General features: G+C 47.3%; 1 protein-coding gene across 1 annotated transcript in view; it reads left to right on the top strand.

The window, feature by feature from the left end:
* Positions 1-19,827, top strand: part of Plxna4 (plexin A4) — a 426,662-nt gene that overhangs the window by 56,947 nt on the left and 349,888 nt on the right. The window contains exon 2 of the mRNA XM_051175888.1: positions 9,469-10,735. Within this exon, the coding sequence (XP_051031845.1) occupies positions 9,551-10,735 (1,185 nt within the window). The 5' untranslated portion in view covers positions 9,469-9,550. The remainder of the gene's footprint in view (positions 1-9,468; positions 10,736-19,827) is intronic.

The following is a 19,827-nucleotide window of genomic DNA, read 5'->3' as shown; positions in this document are numbered from 1 at the left end:
AGAGTTGCTGGTGAGTCACCTGTGCACCAACCAGTAAGTAGCCCCTGTTCACTAAACTGCTCTCTGATGGAATCTCCTCTTTGATTGGTCAGTCCCTCTTTAGCTAGGGAACATAAATGCTTCCCATGTCTCCCCAGAAAGCGTCACACAGCTGCAGTGTAAATTCCGTGGGTGAATGGTAGCAGTTTTCTGTGGCTTACCCCATGTGTGGCTGGATAAACACTAAAGGCAGGGAGGTGTCAGTCAGCACAGCAGGGTTGACAGGGGATAGCAGTTGGGAGGTAGGGACACGTTAGTTAAAACTGGAATAATTGTTAGAGGCCGTAGGTTTCTGCTTAAGGATCTGACTCATGTGTGTGCCCAGGACACGGGAGAGTGATGTCTTCCCATCCGGTGACTGGGGACGACGTCTTAAAGCAGGTATCAGTGCTCGAGAGGGTGAGTCCACAATGACCTTACAAGGAAATGACATATTATACTGGCATTCCTTAATCAATAGGAAATGTTTTTAATAGTCATTGTTGTCATGGCAATGGAAATGGTTTCCAAACTTTAGGGACCAGAATCCCTTGTTCCTTCTGCTTTGCATACTGCCAAGTAGTAGCAGTGCCTGGCTTCAAAACTCTGCGCCTCCATTCTGAATGTATTTATCTTTTTTTAGGGAGCAAATACAACTGTATTCCACTTCCGGCTGCAGTGGGGATTCCGGCCAGGACTTGTGGCACACAGCTGAAATGTATTTTGTGTTTTATGAGTTTTGCCTCGTTGTGGAATTAAATAGCACTAATTATGTGAGTATAGACCGATGAGGCAGGCAGCTGTTCACTTCCTGATTTCCTCTGGGATTGAAAAAGGAAGGGATGGATGGAGTAGGGGGACAAGGAAGGCATGGAAGAGATAGCACTAGACTTGGGGGACAATGGAGGTACCATCACCTAGCAAAGTATGCCTCAAGCCAACTGCTCCTCCATGGTTCTGCTGTTTGGTGGGGCTTTGGATTCTTTGCAAGAAGACTGTTGGGGCTGGAAGAGCAATGGCTACTTCGACTCTGATACAGGTGGCAGTGACCGGGATGATGTCAGTTTCAGGGGAGGTGGCTGGAGAGATACTCGGCTCCTAGGACCTAAGAACAGACTGTCTGTCAGCTTTGACTTCCTAAAACTTCATCTGTTTGTATTGCTTCCAAGGAGCCTGACAACATTGTGTTAGGAGAGTCGAATTGAGGGCCTGTGATGTAGCTTGGTCACAGAGTATTCAACTGGCATATATGAATCATTGGGCTCAGACCTCAGTACCACACACATACAGAAAGAAAACACAAGTCTAGTTAGATATTTTGCACCAGTCAGAGGATGGTAACGTCTGTCTCTTACCTGTTAAAGGATGGGGAAGAGATGTGATGGGTCAGTTTATTTGAGGCTTTCTGTTAGACCTGTGTGGGGGATGGGGTGTTGAGGGCTTGCAGATTTCCTGTCTACTCTTCCACCAGCTGTCCTACACAGCCCCGGGGGCCAGAAAAAGCAAAGTCATATTCCCTGGGTAATGAGATAGAGCAACACAGAACTGATGACATATGTGTCCAACTCCCTGGTCCTTCCTCTTGGAAGAGAAAAAGTAAACTCTAGGGAGAGTGATGTGGGCCCAAGCTCACTGAGGGCAGGCTGCTGGATTAAAGCGTGGTTGGTGTACCAGAGACATTCCACAGTGTTGGCTGAATAGCTCGGAAGACAACTTGAAGGTTCAGAGTCTCAAAGAGCAACTTCAGGGTCAACTGTAAAAAACACTCCTGGTTGTTGCAGACACTACTGTCTCGGGGTTCTGCCTGGCTCTTCCTGGGGCACCTCTACCAATATGTTCTGAGGACCCCTCCTCATATCCGTGATAAACTACGTTCTGGGAAGCCTAAACTTCCTCATTTCTCCAGTGGTCCACCAGAAGAGCAACGTGTGCATGACCTTTTCCACCTGGCTTCTAGGAGCAGCACTTTACAGATGGGGAAACTGGACAGACCATGGCCCGCGAGGGCACCATTCCTAGTGAGTGTCTGCAGTGTCCTGATTCATGGTGACTCAGAGGAGGCTTCAGGGAATGTCACTGGCATAAATGTGAATGACTGTGAGCTCAGAACACCCAGCTTCTTCCCCTGCCTGTGAGAGGAGACGAGATCTCCAAAGTGAGTTCTCACCCATAAGACCATCAGATGTGGCTCAAAGCAACCAAAATGTGCTGAGCTGTGAGCCTGAGGCCGGAGGCCATTGTGGCTGGGTCTCCTTCCAGATGAGAATTACTCATACAAGTCCAAAGCCACACACATAGGACAAGTGGATCTCAGGACCCCTTCTGAGAGCCAAACGTCCACCATTTCTTATAATAGCTAAAGTACCGTCACTTTGCAGGATGTTTTGGTCACTTTTCCATGATGTCCTTCCATCTCTGTGCATACAGCGGCCATTGCCGGTGTCTGAGGATGGAAAACCAGTACTGGGAGCAGGACAGCCAGGCAAGGGCTTTCATATAAGCTGTGCTGGTCATCCGAGACAGCAAACAGCAGCCAGATCGATGCCAGGCTTCAGCAATGGGGTCTGAACCCCAATTCCTGGCCAGCCTGCATCTTCAAATGAGACACTAGAAAAGTTGTTGATCATTTGCTGCCCAGATCATGCTTCCCTGCAAATTTCTGTGTTTTTCAATCTTCCAAGCCTGGCCTGGAGTGGAGAAAACCATGCTGTAGTGACTCCTGACTCACTTTGGCATCACAGTGCCTCGAATATCAAGGGCTGCCTCCCGGTCATAACGAAGAGCTTCGTCAACGTTAGCTTTCTGTTCATGACCATCCTGCATGCTGAAGTTGCAGTTTCCTAGTCTTGATACTGTCTGCAGGACTTAGGCAAGTGGTGGAGTCCCTGGCTTCTGAGAAGAGGCTGAGGACAACAAGTTCTGTACAACTTCCCCACGGGACAGCTGAGGCTCTCTTGGAGACCCTCAGGCACTGGGGAGCCGGGACATTACAGTCTGCTCTAGGGGAACTACCCTTTGGTCTTAGCTCAGGATTACTCTTATGGCATATGTTCAATTGTCAATCATTTGCTAGGGAAAAAATAGTCATTAGATGAATGAGTGTATGCATGCTGGCTTTCTAGCAACTTGTATCTCCTGTGCTGTTTCCCCCAATGCAAACTTCTCAGGCCCTACTCCTTTCTTTGACAGAGACCGCACTGGATTTCTTGGTTGAGAATGGGAAAGTTTAGTTTGTAGGCCCAAGGTGACTTGTGATAATATTTCTGCTGGTGGACTGCTGGTCTTCTTGTAAATCATGCATGGAAGGTGTGGCTCCGCAGATGCATTTGTGCTCACGTTTGGAAAGGACAAAATTGAGTATGTTAAGTATTTATAAGCCCTCGATTAGGTAGGGAAAACTGACTTAGTCAATCCAGATCCTCTTTGACCTTGTTAGTACAGCATTGAGATTCACTTTGAATTTTAGCCATGACATCAGCTGCTATCTCGTATACTCTGTCATGAGAGTCATTCATTTCTTTCTTCCCTTCATACTCAGGCATTCATTAAATACTTCCTGTGTCTCAGGATCTAGGCTCAGAACTGGAGATAATCTGTGATGAAAAATCCTATAAATTTTATTATTTAAAAAATTGTTACACATATTTATTGTGTATGAGAGAGTATATACACCATGTGGCGATCAGAGGACAGTTTGCAAATGTCTGTTCTTTCCCATCTTGCGGGGCCTAGGGACTGAACTAAGGTCATCATCTTGGTGGCAGATGCTTTATCTGGTAAGCCGTTTTGCCAACCCGTGATCCTTATTCTTAAGGGACTCTGGATATTAGAGAGGACAACATTGCTGGACAAATTTGCCAGCTTGTTCTCTTTGGATCTCTGGTGGGTACTAATTCCTGTACAAACATGGGATCGGGGCATCATAGAGTCTTCCTGGAATCAGAGAGACATGAAAGCCATGGGGGCCTTGTGAGTATAGCCTGAAGATGGGGGAGCAATGGAGGTTATGAACTTCCATACACCCATACTCACCCCCAACTCTTACCTGGGACAATGCCTCACCACTTATAGAACTATGGTTAATCTCTACAGGCAGGGGACACAGAATTCTATTAGGCTCATTATTAACCTCACCGAAGAACAGCCTGGTAGAGAGGCTGTGGTGATAGACACTTTTGGATTTCTCTCTGTGTGGCTTAGGATTTTCCCTGGTTAGTTTTTTGTCAACCTGACATGAGCTACATTTGTTTGGGAAGAGGGACTCTCAGTTGTGAGAAAATTCCATTGCATTGGCCTGATGCCCCACACATTGGCCTGGAGGCAAGCCTGTAGGGCAACTTATGGATTGAAGATTGATGTGAGAATGCTCAAAGTGGACAGGGCCACCCCTGGGCAGGCAGTCTTGAGATGTATAAGAAGTAGGCTGAGCTAGCCACATCTTAGCAAGCCAGTGAGAAGCATCCTTCCATGGCCTCTGCATCAGCTCCTGCCTCCAGGTTCTTGCCCTGATTGAGTGCTTGCTCTGACTTCCTCAGTCATTGATAGTGATGTCGAGCCATATACTGAAATAAACTTTCTTTCCAACTTGAATTTGTTCATGGTATTTCATCACAAAATAGAAAGCAGGATTCTTCCATTGTGATCCCAGAAACCCAAACCTGACTGGCTTATGGAAAGGGGAGAGTTTTGGGCTCATGTATTATGTGGGCAGGGCAGACATAGAGATGGTGTTAGGCACACCACATAGACATCTACATAACTTGAACTGGGATTCGGACACCTGTAATCATTCTGTTCTCTTATAGCTTCATTGTTTGGGGCCCTTTGTTGTATTTGCTCCCCCTGGGGTCCCCTTGAGTTGCAAGATGGCCCCAGCAATTCTTAGTCTATGCTCTTTGAGATAACATTCAATGGTAGCCCAATAGAGTCATGGTGAATAATAAAATCAAAACGAGGTAGTGTACACGAAGACGGTATATAAGCTCTGAAGGAATTTTGTGAGCTAATTGCTATTTTAAACTGCTCTATAATAACTTTCTTTCTGCCACTCAGGAGTCTGAGAGGATGGTAGCACTTCATGAAAATTAGTTTGAGCTCTTCAAAACTTGCCATATAAAACAAAGGCAGTCCCAACTGCTTTAATCAGAATGATGATCGGCTTCTAAAAATGAGTTCCTTCTCCCACGAGACCACTCAGAATTAAAGTCTGATTTCATGAAGGGGAGGTAACAGTGTGTTTGGGTTTGATTTGGTCTGTGGAGTGTCCTGTCCTCTGTCCTGTCCATCTGCCTGGTTCAGAAAGCCCTCAGAAAACACTGTAGTGATTTGCTGGTGCTTTAAAAAAATTATTTTAAAATCACATAAATAGGTATTTGAGAGAGAAATGATGCAAGGGTCAGGAATCGGGGTAGAGCACTCCTGGGCTAAAGACAGCCCTTATGGGTTGACATCCTGGCATAGACACCTCCACCCTTTGGAAGTTTGCAGTTTTGTGAGGCCAGACCAACTTTAGATGACCCTGGGTGAGAGCAGGCTACTGGTTCTGCCCTTCTGTGGGAAGAAGGCCACCTTTGAGCTGGGGTCGGGAGACTGGCATTGGCCAGGCCCTCAGTGGGGTCTTCAGAAAAGTGGTTAGTACCCACGTGATTGTTCATGCTTCTTCCTTCTCCATTTTTCTGTTTCTCCCTTCCCTTTTCAATCCTTTTTCTGGCTGTTGATTCCCATCACTTGTTACTGTTTCTGCAAGTCCCTCTGCCCCTCCAGGAACAGCAATTTCATTACTGCCAGATAAAAGTGATAAGTGTTTGAGATGCATAACTGTGTCTCATTTTTGTACCTAATAGAAGATGGTGAGTGAGCTGTGGCCCCTGCCTGCCCAGGAAATCATGGTTATGGTCTGCCTTGTCTTGCCTGGCGCTGACTAGGGAGTGGTGGATTGGCTGTGGGCCTTTGAGTGTGGACAGGAAGCTGGGCCAAATGTCAGGCACGTGGCATGCTCAGATGCAGGGTCTGCTGAACTTTCCCTCCCAAAGGGCTAGTGGCTGTGTCCCAACCTGCCCGTGTCTTCCAGCGAGTATACAAGCCCCTCTGGAATTTGGCTGTTGGCAGAGCTGCAATGAGAGCCCTGTTAGCCAGCAGAGCATATGGCGCCCAAAAGCTGTCACTTTCAAAGCCTGGGGAGCAGATGTTGGAGTAGGTTTAGATAAAGTCGGAAGAGGCCAAATGTGATAGGAAGAGCACCGAATGGCAAATCGGCGGTATGTGCTATCCCTCATTGCCAACCTTTATCTATATTTTGTTATTGATTAACTGATTGTGTTTGTGTCATGTGTGTGTGGGGTGGGTATACATGTGTGCTAGTGCATGCTTATTTCTGCATGAACATATAGAGGTCAGAGGTCAACCTTGGGTATCTCTCCTTTGTTGTCATCTACCTTATTTTTTGAGATGGGGGTCTCTCACTAGCCTAAAACTCACTGATTATATCAGGCTGGCTGGCAAGGAGTCCCAGGGACCTTCCTGTCTTTCTCTTCCTAGGACTGGGATTATAAACATATATGCTGGCAGGTGTGGCTTTTTAACATGGTTTCTAGAGGCCAAATCCATGTGTTCATGCGGGCATGGCAAGCACTTTGCCAATTGAGTTATTGTCCCAACCTTCATCTTCATCTTTTATCCCAGTAGGTACCATCCCCTTATCATAATTCTTATCTTTCTAACCCAATTTCAACCTTATTATCAACAGCTAAGCACCTACTGTGTGATGAACAGAGTTCCTGTGCCAGGTGCTCAAGTGCTCATCACTACTTTCAGAATTATCATGGTAACAGGACCCATTGACATGTGTCATCTCCCGGGTAGTGTCCTGCAGGACACAGGAACCTCTATTTCTCTGGGTTTGGTAGATGGTAACCTGGGACCTGTGTGTTTGGGACTTGTGTGAATTATACTCCAAGGGCTCCATATTCTGGGTTCTGGAATGAAGCATTTCTAGGAAGCATATGGACTTTGCTCCAGTATAGACCTGGATCCCATCCCTAACTCCATCCCTCATTCTTCCCTGCTTCAGTTGTTGAGTCTCCTCTGTGTACTGGGCAGGGCTTTGGTGACAGGATGCACTAGTGATTAGGATAGAACCTGTTTGGCTCCCGGACCTCACCAGTCCTCAGCTCTAATCTCTCCCCCAGCGAAGGGGAGAGCTTCTTGGCTTTTCTTAGTTTGTCCTCTTCCCCCAGCTCTGTGCATTTTAGTCTTGGCTTTGGAGTGATAGCCTGACAGGGCTCATGGCTGTCTCTCTGCTGCCATACCTTCTTCCCGATTCTTTCCTGAGCTGTGTGCTCCATGCCTAGGCTTCCTTGCTCACGCCCTGCTTTGTGACTTCCATTGTGGACACTCTCCCAAGAAGGCCCCTTTCTTCCAGCTTTGAAAGTCTTCTCCAAGTTCATGGTTTGGCTCAAACGCTGCCCCTGACAAGGTCTCCAAAAGCTTGTTCTTTGTTCCCGCTCCTCAAATAAGAACTCCCAAAGCATGCTGTCAGATGTCCCACAACTTCATCTCATGAAGTAGGTAGGTTCTGGTGGGTTTTCTCATGGATTAACAGTAAATTGACAGCCGGACCCAAGAAGCCTGTACTGCGGTGCCCATGTACACATTTGAACCATGTGGGAAGATGAACCAAGGCCCTTTGTTTACAGTGCTGCTGTTGGGGTAGGGGTCCCATCTGTTAGAGGGTTCTTCCTCTCATGTCTCATTGAGGTGCTTTGTCTTAGGATGTTGGCTGACAATATAAATCTCTATTTATTTTTTCTCTTCTCTGAGTGTCTGGCTAACCTGTCCTTTCTTCCTGCTGGGGTGACTGATATTACTGTAATGATTTCCCTCATCCCATAACCACATTTTTAGGAGCTTGGGGGAATGAGAAATCCTACAGAGCTGAGATGTCCCTAAATAAGATATTGAAGATCCCAGCCTTTATTTCATCCAAGCTGGGAGAAATGTGATGCTGTTGCCTGGAAAACACATGCAGAAAGTATATTAAATAGAAATGAAGGCAACTGGTAGGATGGCAATTTTGTGCTCTGGAGATTATTTATTTATTTATTTGCTGGACCGATGGTTTCTGAAGCACTTTCTCTCTCCTTTCAAAGAAAAATCACAGGAGCCAGAGGAGGCCCCCACCATAGGAGACAGCCAAGATGTCCCTCATTAAAATGATAGGAGAGCCCACACCTGGGTGGGTTGTACGGGGAGTGGGTCTGGTGGCCCCTGCAACTTGAAGAGATGGAGGATGCGGGCTTTACTTTAACCTCCCTGAACTGTCTGGCAGAGGAGACATGAAGGACAAAGTGTGTCAGGGACAGCAGTTATAACGGTGGCCTTAACAATTCTGTTGTGGATAACAGGAGGTGGAGTCCAGCCCTTGCTGTGGGATGAAATGAGATGGTTAAGGACCTACTGTGGACTAATTCAGCCACCTTTTCCTTTTTTTTTTGGTGATACAAGCCACAAATGTCCCCTAAGCTCACATTCCTTAGCTGTAAAATGTGGTGTAAAATGACCACAGGCTTCTGTTGGCAGCAAGTTAATGTTGTGACATGAAACAAGTTGTACAGATTTGGTCTTTTGAGCAGAAAGTAATGAGAGTATTTGTGAAGGACTGGTTTCTCCATGGGGTTGTGCTAGTTTTTTGGTTTTGTTTGTTTTGGTTTTTTTTTTTTTCCCCCTGGCTGTCTCGGAACTAGCTCTGTGGAGCAGGCTGGCCTCGAACTCACAAAGAACTTGCTGCTTCTATCTTTTGAGTGGTGTGCACCACTACCACCCAGCTTTAGTGTTGCATTTTTGAGTTAGTAACAATGAGAGCACTGTTACTCTGTCTTAGGTCTAATGAAGTAGGCAGGGGATGGGCCACAGAACATGGAGACAGAGAAGCAGAGGAAGACTCAAGTGTAGATGCCCCCCCCCCAGTCTTCTGTTGATGCTGTTCACTAGACTCTCCAAGTTGGAACCTGTTCCAGGGAACTACCAATGTAGGGTTCATGTGTATCAACTTTGTGTTCACAGATAAGTGTAGACCTTAGCTCTAGAAGGGCAGTTGGAAGATAGATACTCACCATAGAAGGGTTACTAAGGTGAAATGAGACAGCATCCAAAGGTACTGGCCAGAGACTGGTACAAAACCAGACTTAGTAGGCAACACTGTTTCTTATCAGCATCGCCACTATCACCTTTATCCTCATTGCCATTATCACCCATCATTATTACTGGTAAGGAGTACTAGAGCTGCCACAACCAACATAACATCTCATGCACCTGTACTTGGGTGTGGATCCGCTGGCCTCTGGCTTTCCCGGAACAGGTTGGTTCCACGTGTGTACTAAATTCAGGAAGATCTGCAGGTGTCCCAAAGCCCTGCCATTGTTCACTCACATGTTAATCTTCTTTCTTTCCTAGGGGAGACAGCCCTGCTGAATCCTGGCCCTCCCGAGGGACGGTTGTGCTGGTTGCTGCTGTTTTGACAGGACCTTGCTCTGAGATGAAAGCCATGCCCTGGAGCTGGACTTGCTTGTTGTCCCATCTCCTGGTGGTGGGGATGGGCTCCTCTACTCTGCTTTCACGGCAGCCACCCCAGCCACCTCAGAAGCGGTCTTTTGTCACATTCCGAGGGGAGCCCACTGAGGGCTTCAATCACCTTGTGGTGGACGAGAGGACAGGACACATTTATTTGGGGGCTGTCAACAGGATCTACAAACTCTCTAGTGACCTCAAGGTCTTGGTGACTCACCAGACAGGGCCAGATGAGGACAACCCCAAGTGTTACCCACCTCGTATTGTTCAGACCTGCAATGAGCCCCTGGCCAGCACCAATAATGTCAACAAGATGCTGCTTATAGACTACAAAGAAAATAGGCTGATTGCATGTGGGAGCTTGTACCAGGGTATCTGCAAGCTCCTCAGGCTAGAGGACCTCTTCAAGTTGGGAGAGCCCTTCCACAAGAAAGAGCATTACCTGTCCGGGGTTAATGAAAGTGGCTCTGTGTTTGGGGTGATCGTCTCCTATAGCAATCTGGATGATAAACTCTTTATTGCCACCGCAGTGGATGGCAAGCCTGAATATTTTCCTACCATCTCTAGCCGGAAGCTGACTAAGAACTCTGAGGCAGATGGCATGTTTGCTTATGTTTTCCACGATGAATTTGTGGCCTCCATGATCAAGATCCCTTCAGACACCTTCACTGTTATCCCTGACTTTGATATCTACTATGTCTATGGTTTCAGCAGTGGCAACTTTGTCTACTTTTTGACCCTTCAGCCAGAGATGGTGTCTCCCCCAGGCTCCACGACAAAGGAGCAGGTGTACACGTCAAAGCTTGTGAGGCTTTGCAAAGAGGACACAGCCTTCAACTCCTACGTGGAGGTGCCCATTGGCTGTGAGCGCAATGGAGTGGAATATCGCTTGCTACAGGCTGCCTACCTGTCTAAAGCTGGTGCTGTGCTGGGCCGGACCTTGGGCGTCCGTCCAGATGCTGACCTCCTCTTCACTGTCTTCTCCAAGGGCCAGAAGCGGAAGATGAAATCTCTGGATGAGTCTGCTCTGTGTATCTTTATCTTGAAACAGATCAATGACCGCATTAAGGAGCGCCTGCAGTCCTGTTACCGAGGTGAGGGAACACTGGACCTGGCCTGGCTCAAGGTGAAGGACATCCCTTGCAGCAGTGCGGTGAGTCAGAGGGGATCCTGTGGGCCTTTAAAGTGGGGTGTGGGCAATAAGGACCCCAGCTTTGTAGCCTCCATAGAATTTTGATATGCCTCCATCTTGGGTCTCCTTGATATGGACTATCACCAGCCAAACATCCTTAGTGTGAAAGAGACCATTAGAGCTAAAATGTGCGATTCCTACTGGTACCTTGTTCTGTTTTCTTTCTCCTTTCTGGTTATGTGAAACAGGACTGGGAAGGGGTGAAAACATATAAAGTTGATGTTCTTTGCATGTGGGCAATGGTGGAGCAGCTTAGAGAAAATGATAAAAGATTCAGGAAAGGCAAGTGTTAACATGAGAAGTCATATTGCATTTGAGGTGGACATGGGATTTCAGAGAATTGTGGTTTTCTTTTAGCCTCTTGCATATGTTTCCAAATGGCAAATGAGAGTAAAGGGGATAGGAAGGGATCAAGCATAGCTATAAAGCATCCTCTGTGTTCATAGTGCCACGGGAAAGGCATCTGTCTTATAGTTAGGTTTCTATTGCTATGATCAAGACCACCACTAAAAGCAACTGTAGGAAAAAGTTTATTTCAGATTACAGATTACAGTCTCCCAGGAAGGGAATTCAAAGCAAGAATCTTGGAGCCATTCATTTTGGGTAGTAACTGAGCTAGACAAGAGGATCTATGGGACTATTAAGAATTTGGGGGATTTTGAACTGTTCCTAAATGTAGATAGTCAGTAATAAATCATATTTGTTGTGTATGTGTGTGTGTCTGTGTGTTATGTATGTATGTATTATATACATTTAAACATAGGTCAGTGTGGGGGATTAGTATAGAGAAGACCATTAGAGAACCCTCATACTTCTATAGTGGAATACCAAGACTGGGCCACCAGTCATGAGCAGAAATTTATTCCTCATAGTTTTGGAGGTTGCCATAGTCTACGCTCAAGACTCTGTATTTGTTGACAGCTCACTTGCTGTATCATAACAGCAAGAGGATGAAGGGGAGGAGAGAAAGAGAGCAAGAGGTGATTCATCTCATCTTTAACTCCCACAATAAAACAATTAATTCAAGCCAGGGGTGGTGGTGCATGCCTTTAATTCCAGAAACAGGTGAATCTCTGAGTTCAAGGCCAACCTGGTCTACAGAGCCAGTTCTAGGACACTCAGGGCTAGGAAAAGAAAACCTATCTCAAAAAACCAAAACAAAAGAATCAGTCTACATATTAACCACTTCTTAGATACTCTACCTCGTTTATTTTCTTATTCAATGCTTTGTGGAAGGTAAATATGAGTGTATATATGTTTGTGTGGGCCCTGGTTGACATGGGAATCATTCCCAATCACTACCCCACCCTGTTCTTTCAATCAAACTCTGTCTAATTTTGGTAACCAGCTGACTCAGGGGACCCTCCTGCCTCAGCCTTCAGGAATGGCATTATAGGTATGTGATCATGCATCTCATTGGGCTTCCGTGCTAAACTCAGGATTCACACCTATATAACAAGTGCTTTAGCCACTGAGCTCCTTCCCAGCCCCATTACCTCGGAACCTCTAATGACAGCTAAAAGGCAACCAAATTTAAATCTGCATTTGGATGGGGGTGAACTCCAACCCATAGCATCTTGGTTAAATGATTTTATATTTGAGCACCCTGACACTCTCGAATACATGCAATAAATGTCTCCACCAATGCATCTATACACTCATGTGCATACATTGCTCGCACTAAAGGATGGCATGGTAGTGATGTGCGCTTACTAGGTAGATAGTTGTTCTGAGATAAGAGGGTTTAGCAATCTCTGACAGTTTTCTGTAGAAAACTTGCTCAGAATTGTTTGGGGCTTTGCTTTTGGGAGTAATGGCATGAACAGGCATCTTTCCTGCTCTTGCTCCTGCCATAATACAAAAGCCAGTCCATCACGGAGGCCTGCAGAGCAAGAGGCCCTAACACTGCATGGTATCCTTGGAGAGAACAGAGGGAGTACGGCTTTGAGAGACAGACCAATGCCAGGACTAAGAGTAATGGAGCTAGATAACAAGCTTTTGATTTTTTTTCTTTTGGCTTTAATTAGCCCTTTCAAGTTAGAGGCAAGTTCAGGGCTGAGAATAGAGAGGAGGCGGCCAGAAACTGCACAGGGCTAGGGCTGTCTCCCAGTCAGTCTAAAAAAGGCCAGGGCAGCTTTTAATGCACAGTATCAGTTTCCTTTGATTTGGTTGATACCCAAATTACTTTGCTCAGGCTCTCTTGTTACAATTCATCGGGACTCAGCTCAGACCACACAAATCCCATGCAGCACAATGTCAGCATCAGCCAGGCCAGACCGTGACCCTGCCCCCAATGTCAGCTACATTGGCATCCTGCTTTCCCTTGACCCATGCCCTGGGCTGTTGTTTCTTCCAGTCTAGAGGCAGAGAATGGGCAAGGTGAACTCTGGGATTCTCTTTCACCTCTGAATCTGGGGCTCCCTCGGGGTCTGTAAAGCTGGAACCAAATCTCAGATGATGGCTTAGTTAGGGTTTCTATTACTATGATAAATGCCATAACCACAAGCAAGGGGGACAGAAAACGGCTTGTTTAAACTGAGAGTTGCACGTCGAAGCCCATCATCGAGAGAAGCCAGGGTAGAAACTGGAGGCGAGAGCTGATGTGGAGGCCATGGAGGGGTGCTGCTTACTGGCTTGCTCAGATGTCTTACTAATATCACCCAGGACCACCAGTATAGAAGTGGTACCACCCACAGTGGGCTGGGCCCTCCTGTGTCGATCATCAATGTCCTACAGACTTGTCCACAGATGAATCTTATAGAGGCATTTTTCTCAATTCAGAGTTTTTCCTCCCAGACCACTCTAGCTTGTGTCAAGTTGATATAAAACTAACCACCACAGCTGGATTTGCCCTATGGGACCTATTTCCAGTAGGGAATAGCAGAAGGAGGCTAAAACGTTAGAGGTTACTTTAAGTCGTCTTTTGTTCTGGAGGGTGGGAATCCTGGAGTTATTGTGGTTATAACTTGGGGAGTTTTCAAAGGAGATATGGCCATTACTCCCTTCATCTTAGTACTCTAAGCTAGAAGCTTATCCAAAAGTGCTTCTTAGGCTTATATGGCCATTGCATTTCCTACGACCTATATTCCTTCCCTTGGACCCATGAGATCCTAGCATCCCCTCTGGATATGTATGGTGGCAGGTGTGTGGAGGAGGCAAAAGATGTCTCTTTATGACTCAGGTTACTGTGCTATGGGGCTTTCAAGGAACTGCTTGGTGGGAAAAGGGTTGAGTCATGAGTCCAGAATCTTCTGAATGCTATTCTCAGAGAGCTCAATGGTGCTTCTGCTCCCCATGGGCTAGGAAGGCTAGCTGCAATTGTATGAGAGAGATGGCTGAGGGTCTACCAGGATTGGTCTCATATGAACGAGCAACTGTGAGTACAGGAGAACTTGCAAGCATGAACCCCAGAGCTATGTTGGGCATGTTTCTGTGGGAGGTGTGAGGCATCTCTAGGTGTTTGTAGGGCTGGGAGCAGCCCCCAACTTTGCTCTTGAACCATTATTTTCCTGGGTCCTGATCTTCTCCAACCTGAATGGAGAAGGCATTCAATAATAAATGTGGTAGAGTCTGCACATTACTGGTAGACTCTCAAGAGGGCATAGGCATAAGAGACCTAGAAAGATCTGTCAGGCATCTCAGGTTGTGCCGGGACCCAAGGACATAAATATGAGCCTGAGGTTAGTTTACTATTAAGACATCTAGGAGGATTTGGTTTAATTTCTATTTCTGTAGCTACACAGTACCTGCCTCTATCTCTGGACCTGGCTTCTTTTGTAACCTACTTCAAAGGTTCCCTGCAACTCTCAGTCACACTTACCCCTATGGCCACGGTGTCCATAGCCTACCATTTTTGTCTTATGCTAGGACTCTGTGAAGGTCAGCCTTTTCCACAGAGATCTGACAGTTCTGACATGGAGTAGGCTGCCTGCTCTGGGGAGCACACTGTTGTGAGCCAAGGATCTCTGTCCTCCATGAGTCTAGGGGCTGTCCTAGATTTGGTTATCTACATTCCTCTCCTTCTTCAGCTTGCCAGGGTTCCTCACTCAGCCCTAGCCTCTGCCTCCAAGTAAAGCTATGAGTGGAGAAATGTTTTAAATCCTGGGAATGTTTTAGGCAATTGAGTGGCCGAAATCAAGGGACGACCTCAGTCTCCAGGAATGTGGAAGGGAAGTTGATCACTATAGCCTGTAGATGGGACAAAGGTTGTAGTCAAGGGAGTGTCTATCACTCCCTTTCCTGAAGTCTGAGTTTGAAACCAGCTGAGGAGTGAATATGGACATCAGACAGCACCAGTCTAGGGCTGATAATGGGGGGGGGGCAGGAGGGAGAGACTGATACAGTGGATGCGAATCACTTCCTCTTCTCTGTGAGCTTTGACCTCAGAGTAACCTTTCAGCAGAAAAACTGACTCCATGGGGCAGGAACTCTTATTTAGAGTTCCTGTCTACCACCTGTGAGGCCCTCATAACTGGGTGTAGGGAGTAATGGCCACCACAGGTTTGTGTAGCCCTGTCCTGGAGTGCTCCCTGGAGTGCTCAGCCATACTGAATCACAGAAATACAAGGTGGGTGACACAGAGTAGTAGTCCTGTGAGCAATGTTCTCCAGTGGGAAAGTCAACTACTTACCTCAATGTCATGTAATTAGCAGGTCTAGAACATACTGTGTGTCTGTATCCCCAGCCCACTATGTTTCCCATGGCACGTCTCAGTTCAGGGCCAGTAGTACTAGTCTTGGTAGGCAGGTTTCTGTGCAAGAACCATCGGGGAAGAACAGGGCATGTATGAATCTGGGCCTTGAGGGTCAGGTACAAGTGGAGGTCTCCAGTTAACGCAGGCTAGAAAAACCTCCCAAGAGCCCAGAGGCCCATCTGGAAGAACTATGGCTGGCCCAAGCTCCCATATGACTGAAAGGTTTACCCACTGGTCTTGCTAGTCCCATGGGGCTTCCAGAGGTTCAGGGATCAGCTTCATCTTTACTTCCCACCCAATAGCACACAGCATCGATGTGAAGGAGACCCCCATCCCTACATGCTGTGTGATTCATCTGTTTCCCAGACATAGCAGATAGTCCCAGGGAGAAGACGGGGTCATCCCCTGGGACTCAGGCTGGCCTTGTGTCCCCACCTAGATGGTCACTCAGGTTTGCCTGGCGCCTGAGATCCTGAACTCTGTGAAAATGAGCATCCGGAATGGCCAGGCAGCTGTCCCAGCAGCCTCAGCCCGTCTGCTTGGGCTGTTTTCATTTCCCTGTCAGCAGGAAGCTGGGCTCTGACTACATAGGCATAGGCGTGTTTCCTGTTATGGTGAGAGGCGAGGGTTTCTCTCTTCGCTTGGCACTCACTCTCCCTTGGGCCAGGAATCCCTCCTCTTCCCTACCCAAGCTCCTGGGGTACCATATCCGTGTCCCAGTAGGTATATGCATTGCAACTCTCCCTCAATGCTACCTGAACCCTCACTCCTTGCAAGCCCCTTGAGTACCACAATTTCCTTATTTAAGATTTGGATGCCTGTTATAAGAGATCGCCAAGGCAGAAATCTCCCTCATCTTCCCCCATACTAGGCATCCAGGTATAAAGCCACTCACCTATCTTATCCATCCTGGTCAGCAGGCTTTGCAGTAGAAGTCCCATCTGAGTCAAATGTCATAGTCCTTTGGCGTCACCTGATGATGGCTGAGACCTAGGGAATAATCTAGATCTGGTGGGAAGAAGTTTGAGGTTGGTCCCAGGCTGAATGTGTTCTCCTAGGATGGTACTCAGAGGCCAGCAAAGTCAGTGGGGGTGGGTGGGAGTGGGCTGACGGCAGAAGCCAAGAGTCACACACACACCGAGTTTTAATACAGGCAGATTCAAGAGACTCGGCAGTACGTTCCCAAGCTGTGGATTAAGGACATGGAACCTCACTATGCTGACATTTCCCTCCCCAGGTTCAGTACAATGTCATACACACTACTACATATGCCCACATATGCCCACATGTGCACACGCCTTCCCCGTGTCTGTCTCCCCTCGTTGATGTCTCTTTGTTTCTCTCCACCTCTCCACGTCTCGCTCTAAGCCCCGTCCGCTCTGCCTCTCTGTGTGGTTTGTTCCCCCCTCCTGCCCACACACCACTCTGAGCAGTGAACATAGTGGCGGCTCTCTCTCATGAGTATGGACACATACATGTTTATGTGTGCACACCCGCCTCACTCAGTACAGCATAGCACAGCCTGAAGGGGAAGCAGGACGTCTTGTCAATGAACACATGAAGATGATCACTCCAGATGTGGAGTTCCCTTTAATTCCTTTCATCTACACAGGGTGGTGTCTTGGCAAGGATGCCGGCAGGGAGCCTGGACCTTTGGGTCTCAGCCAGCACCAGCTCATGAGCTCCATAGGGCCAGTAAACAGCTTTCTTTCTGTTCTAACTTTATGGTAAAGAAGGTACTGGTGAGACAGTATCTATTTACTAGAGAGCAAAAAGAAGCAGGCAGACATTATTAGGAAGTATGGATAGGCACGGAACCCCTTGACAATACAAATGACCTCAGCCCCACCCTGCACTCACTCCCGTCTAGTTATACTGTCCGTATGATTTATTGCTGAGTCTTTGCCATCAGTAGCTTCTTTGGTAAGATTTGGGCTCTACCTAACTGAGGTTACACTCAGGTTGTCGGTCCCTAGGATGTGCTTGTTGGCCAGCCTGCTTCCCTTTCTCCGTGAACACAGGATGAGCACTCCGAATGCCCTAGAAGAAGACACCTTTCGAGCCATAGTCTTGCCGTTCGTTCTTACGTTCTGCTGTCCTTTCATTTTTGCAAGGCCAAAGGGAAAGATCAGGTATTCGCACATTGGCAACTGCTCTTTCTTCATTAACACAGTTAAAGAAGAAAGGGGCGACCAAGGGCACTGTCTGTCCGTTTAGATCCTTCTTCCTAGTGAGTCTGCCCTCATATGCTGTCCACATACAGACACCCGGATCAGCATGAGAGCAAAGGAAACCAGTCCCGCTCTCTATGTTATTACCGTGTCTCTGTCAGTGTTCCAAAATATAATGGGATCTGTTCTGCTGATTTATCCTGCATGTAGGCGACATTACCCAGACACATGGGCCTGAGGAGCAAGAGAGGAAGATATGCTGCAATATGAGTGGGCTAATAAAATTTATTCCCACTAACGAGGGAATGACCTACCCCATAATTCAGCCTGGCGAGCAGGACCACTGCTTTCCTTTACCCGCCAGGAAACACACAAACTTAATAATCGTGGCATCCCTCACTTCAATTATAGTTCGAGTGGTGGCTGTGGCTGCCTGCCTTAAACCCTGGGAGGGGAGAGCAAGAGCTGGGAATTGGTGGGCGGGCTGCATGGGATTTATCTGCCCCTGTCAGGCAGCTGCAAGGGGCGTGCAAAGCTAAGGTCTAGAAGGGGAGGGAAGCTTCCAGAATGGTATTGCTCATGAGGCTGAGAAACTTCTCTGGGAGTTCCCAGGGGTCCGGTTGGGGCTACTGGTTTGCTGTCAGCCTAGTTGCCACCTGCAGAGTGCTGATTCTCTTGCCAAGCTGGCCCATAGCTGTGGCCTGTGCAGCCCTGCATTGTGCCCTGTCCTGGCTGTTTGTCAGAGGGAGGAACTTGGGGCCCTCAGCAGCTGGGCTAATGAGGAGTAGGTCATGGGTCCAGCCCCCAGGATCCTAACTGAGCTCTCCAATGGCTTTGCTCAGCAATCCCTTGCTGCTGTTTGTGGCCTGGCTTAACAGAAAGCATGTTGGGATTAGTGCCTCTCTTCTGGGAATATAGCAAAAACAAGTGGCCTCAGATCCTTATTAGAAGGCTAGCTTGTTACCACAACTAGCAAAGGCTTCTTAGATATCTGGTGACATTGGTCCACAGTTGATCCCCAAACACAGAGATTTCAAAATAAGTGTAAAAAGAAACCCTGCCTTTGTTTATGACTTCCATTACTCCACAGGTATGAAAGTCCAATAATTAAGCTTTAGAAGCTGCCCCAACTCCCCACAGAGCTCCTGGGTTACAATTGGGCGCCTTCTGTCCTGATACTTAGCCCCTCCCCTCTTTTATGAGATGCCTGGAAGCAGGGCTCTTGGTTCTTGGGAACCTTGGCTACAATTTGTTGGGTTGTTTTTCCAGCCCTGAGACACTTTCTACTGGGTCCCTTCAATAACATATTTGTCTAACTAGGTTATTGTGGCTGTGGTTTGCTGGCTCACCCTCCTCTCTTCTGTACACGGTCATTTTCCCTACAATCCCATTGAAAAGGAAACAAAGAAGCACTCTGAGATGATGCATTAGTAACTAAGTGGATGGCTGTGCCCCCCCTTCCTGTTTCTGCTGTCTATGTTCACAGGCTGGGTTCAGGGGCAGGTGTCACTGGTAAAAGTCCTTCACTGGCTTCCTCCTCAGCGTTCAATGCAGCAGGAGCCTGGATAGAGCTTACAGAGAGGGTTAGGGACCATGAGGAAGAAAGAGAAGGTTATGCAGATCAGGAAAGCCATCAAAGGGCTGGAGAGGTGTGTGTGTGTGTGTGTGTGTATGGGGTGTGTGTGTGTGTGTGTGTGTGTGTGTGTGTGTGTGTGTGTGTGGACTCTTTTGTTATAGAAATGAATACTCTAAACGTTGTGTGTGTTAACTCTTTGTTATAGAAATGATCTATCCTCAACAAGGTGAAACCAAAGCCTACCCCAGTCTCCTGGATTTTTTTTTCTAGGCTCCTGAGAGCCCTCTGTGTTTACCCCTGAGGAGACAGAATAGAGCATACACAGCCTCATCTCCAGGGCCCCATGTGCTGTAGGCCCTGGTGTATTTATGAGCACCTGAGGGGTCAGCAGCCATATTTGAGATATGGTTCCTAATAAGTGGGTGATCATTATCAGTCTGTACTGCCAAGCTTCACAATCGGAGTCTGTATTTAGACATGAGCTATTACAGCTTATCTGATCAATACCTGCTTTAAAAAGAAATCCCGCATGAGCAATTCACAGATGCTGGATTTCTAGCAGAGGCTGGCTATGGGCAGCTCCTGGTGTGTGTGTGTGTGTGTGTGTGTGTGT

Source organism: Phodopus roborovskii, unplaced genomic scaffold, assembly GCF_943737965.1.
Source record: "Phodopus roborovskii unplaced genomic scaffold, PHOROB, whole genome shotgun sequence".
Taxonomy (NCBI): Eukaryota; Metazoa; Chordata; class Mammalia; order Rodentia; family Cricetidae; genus Phodopus; species Phodopus roborovskii.
The sequence above is the reverse complement of the archived record's forward strand: the minus strand, read 5'-3'. Positions and strand labels throughout refer to the sequence as shown.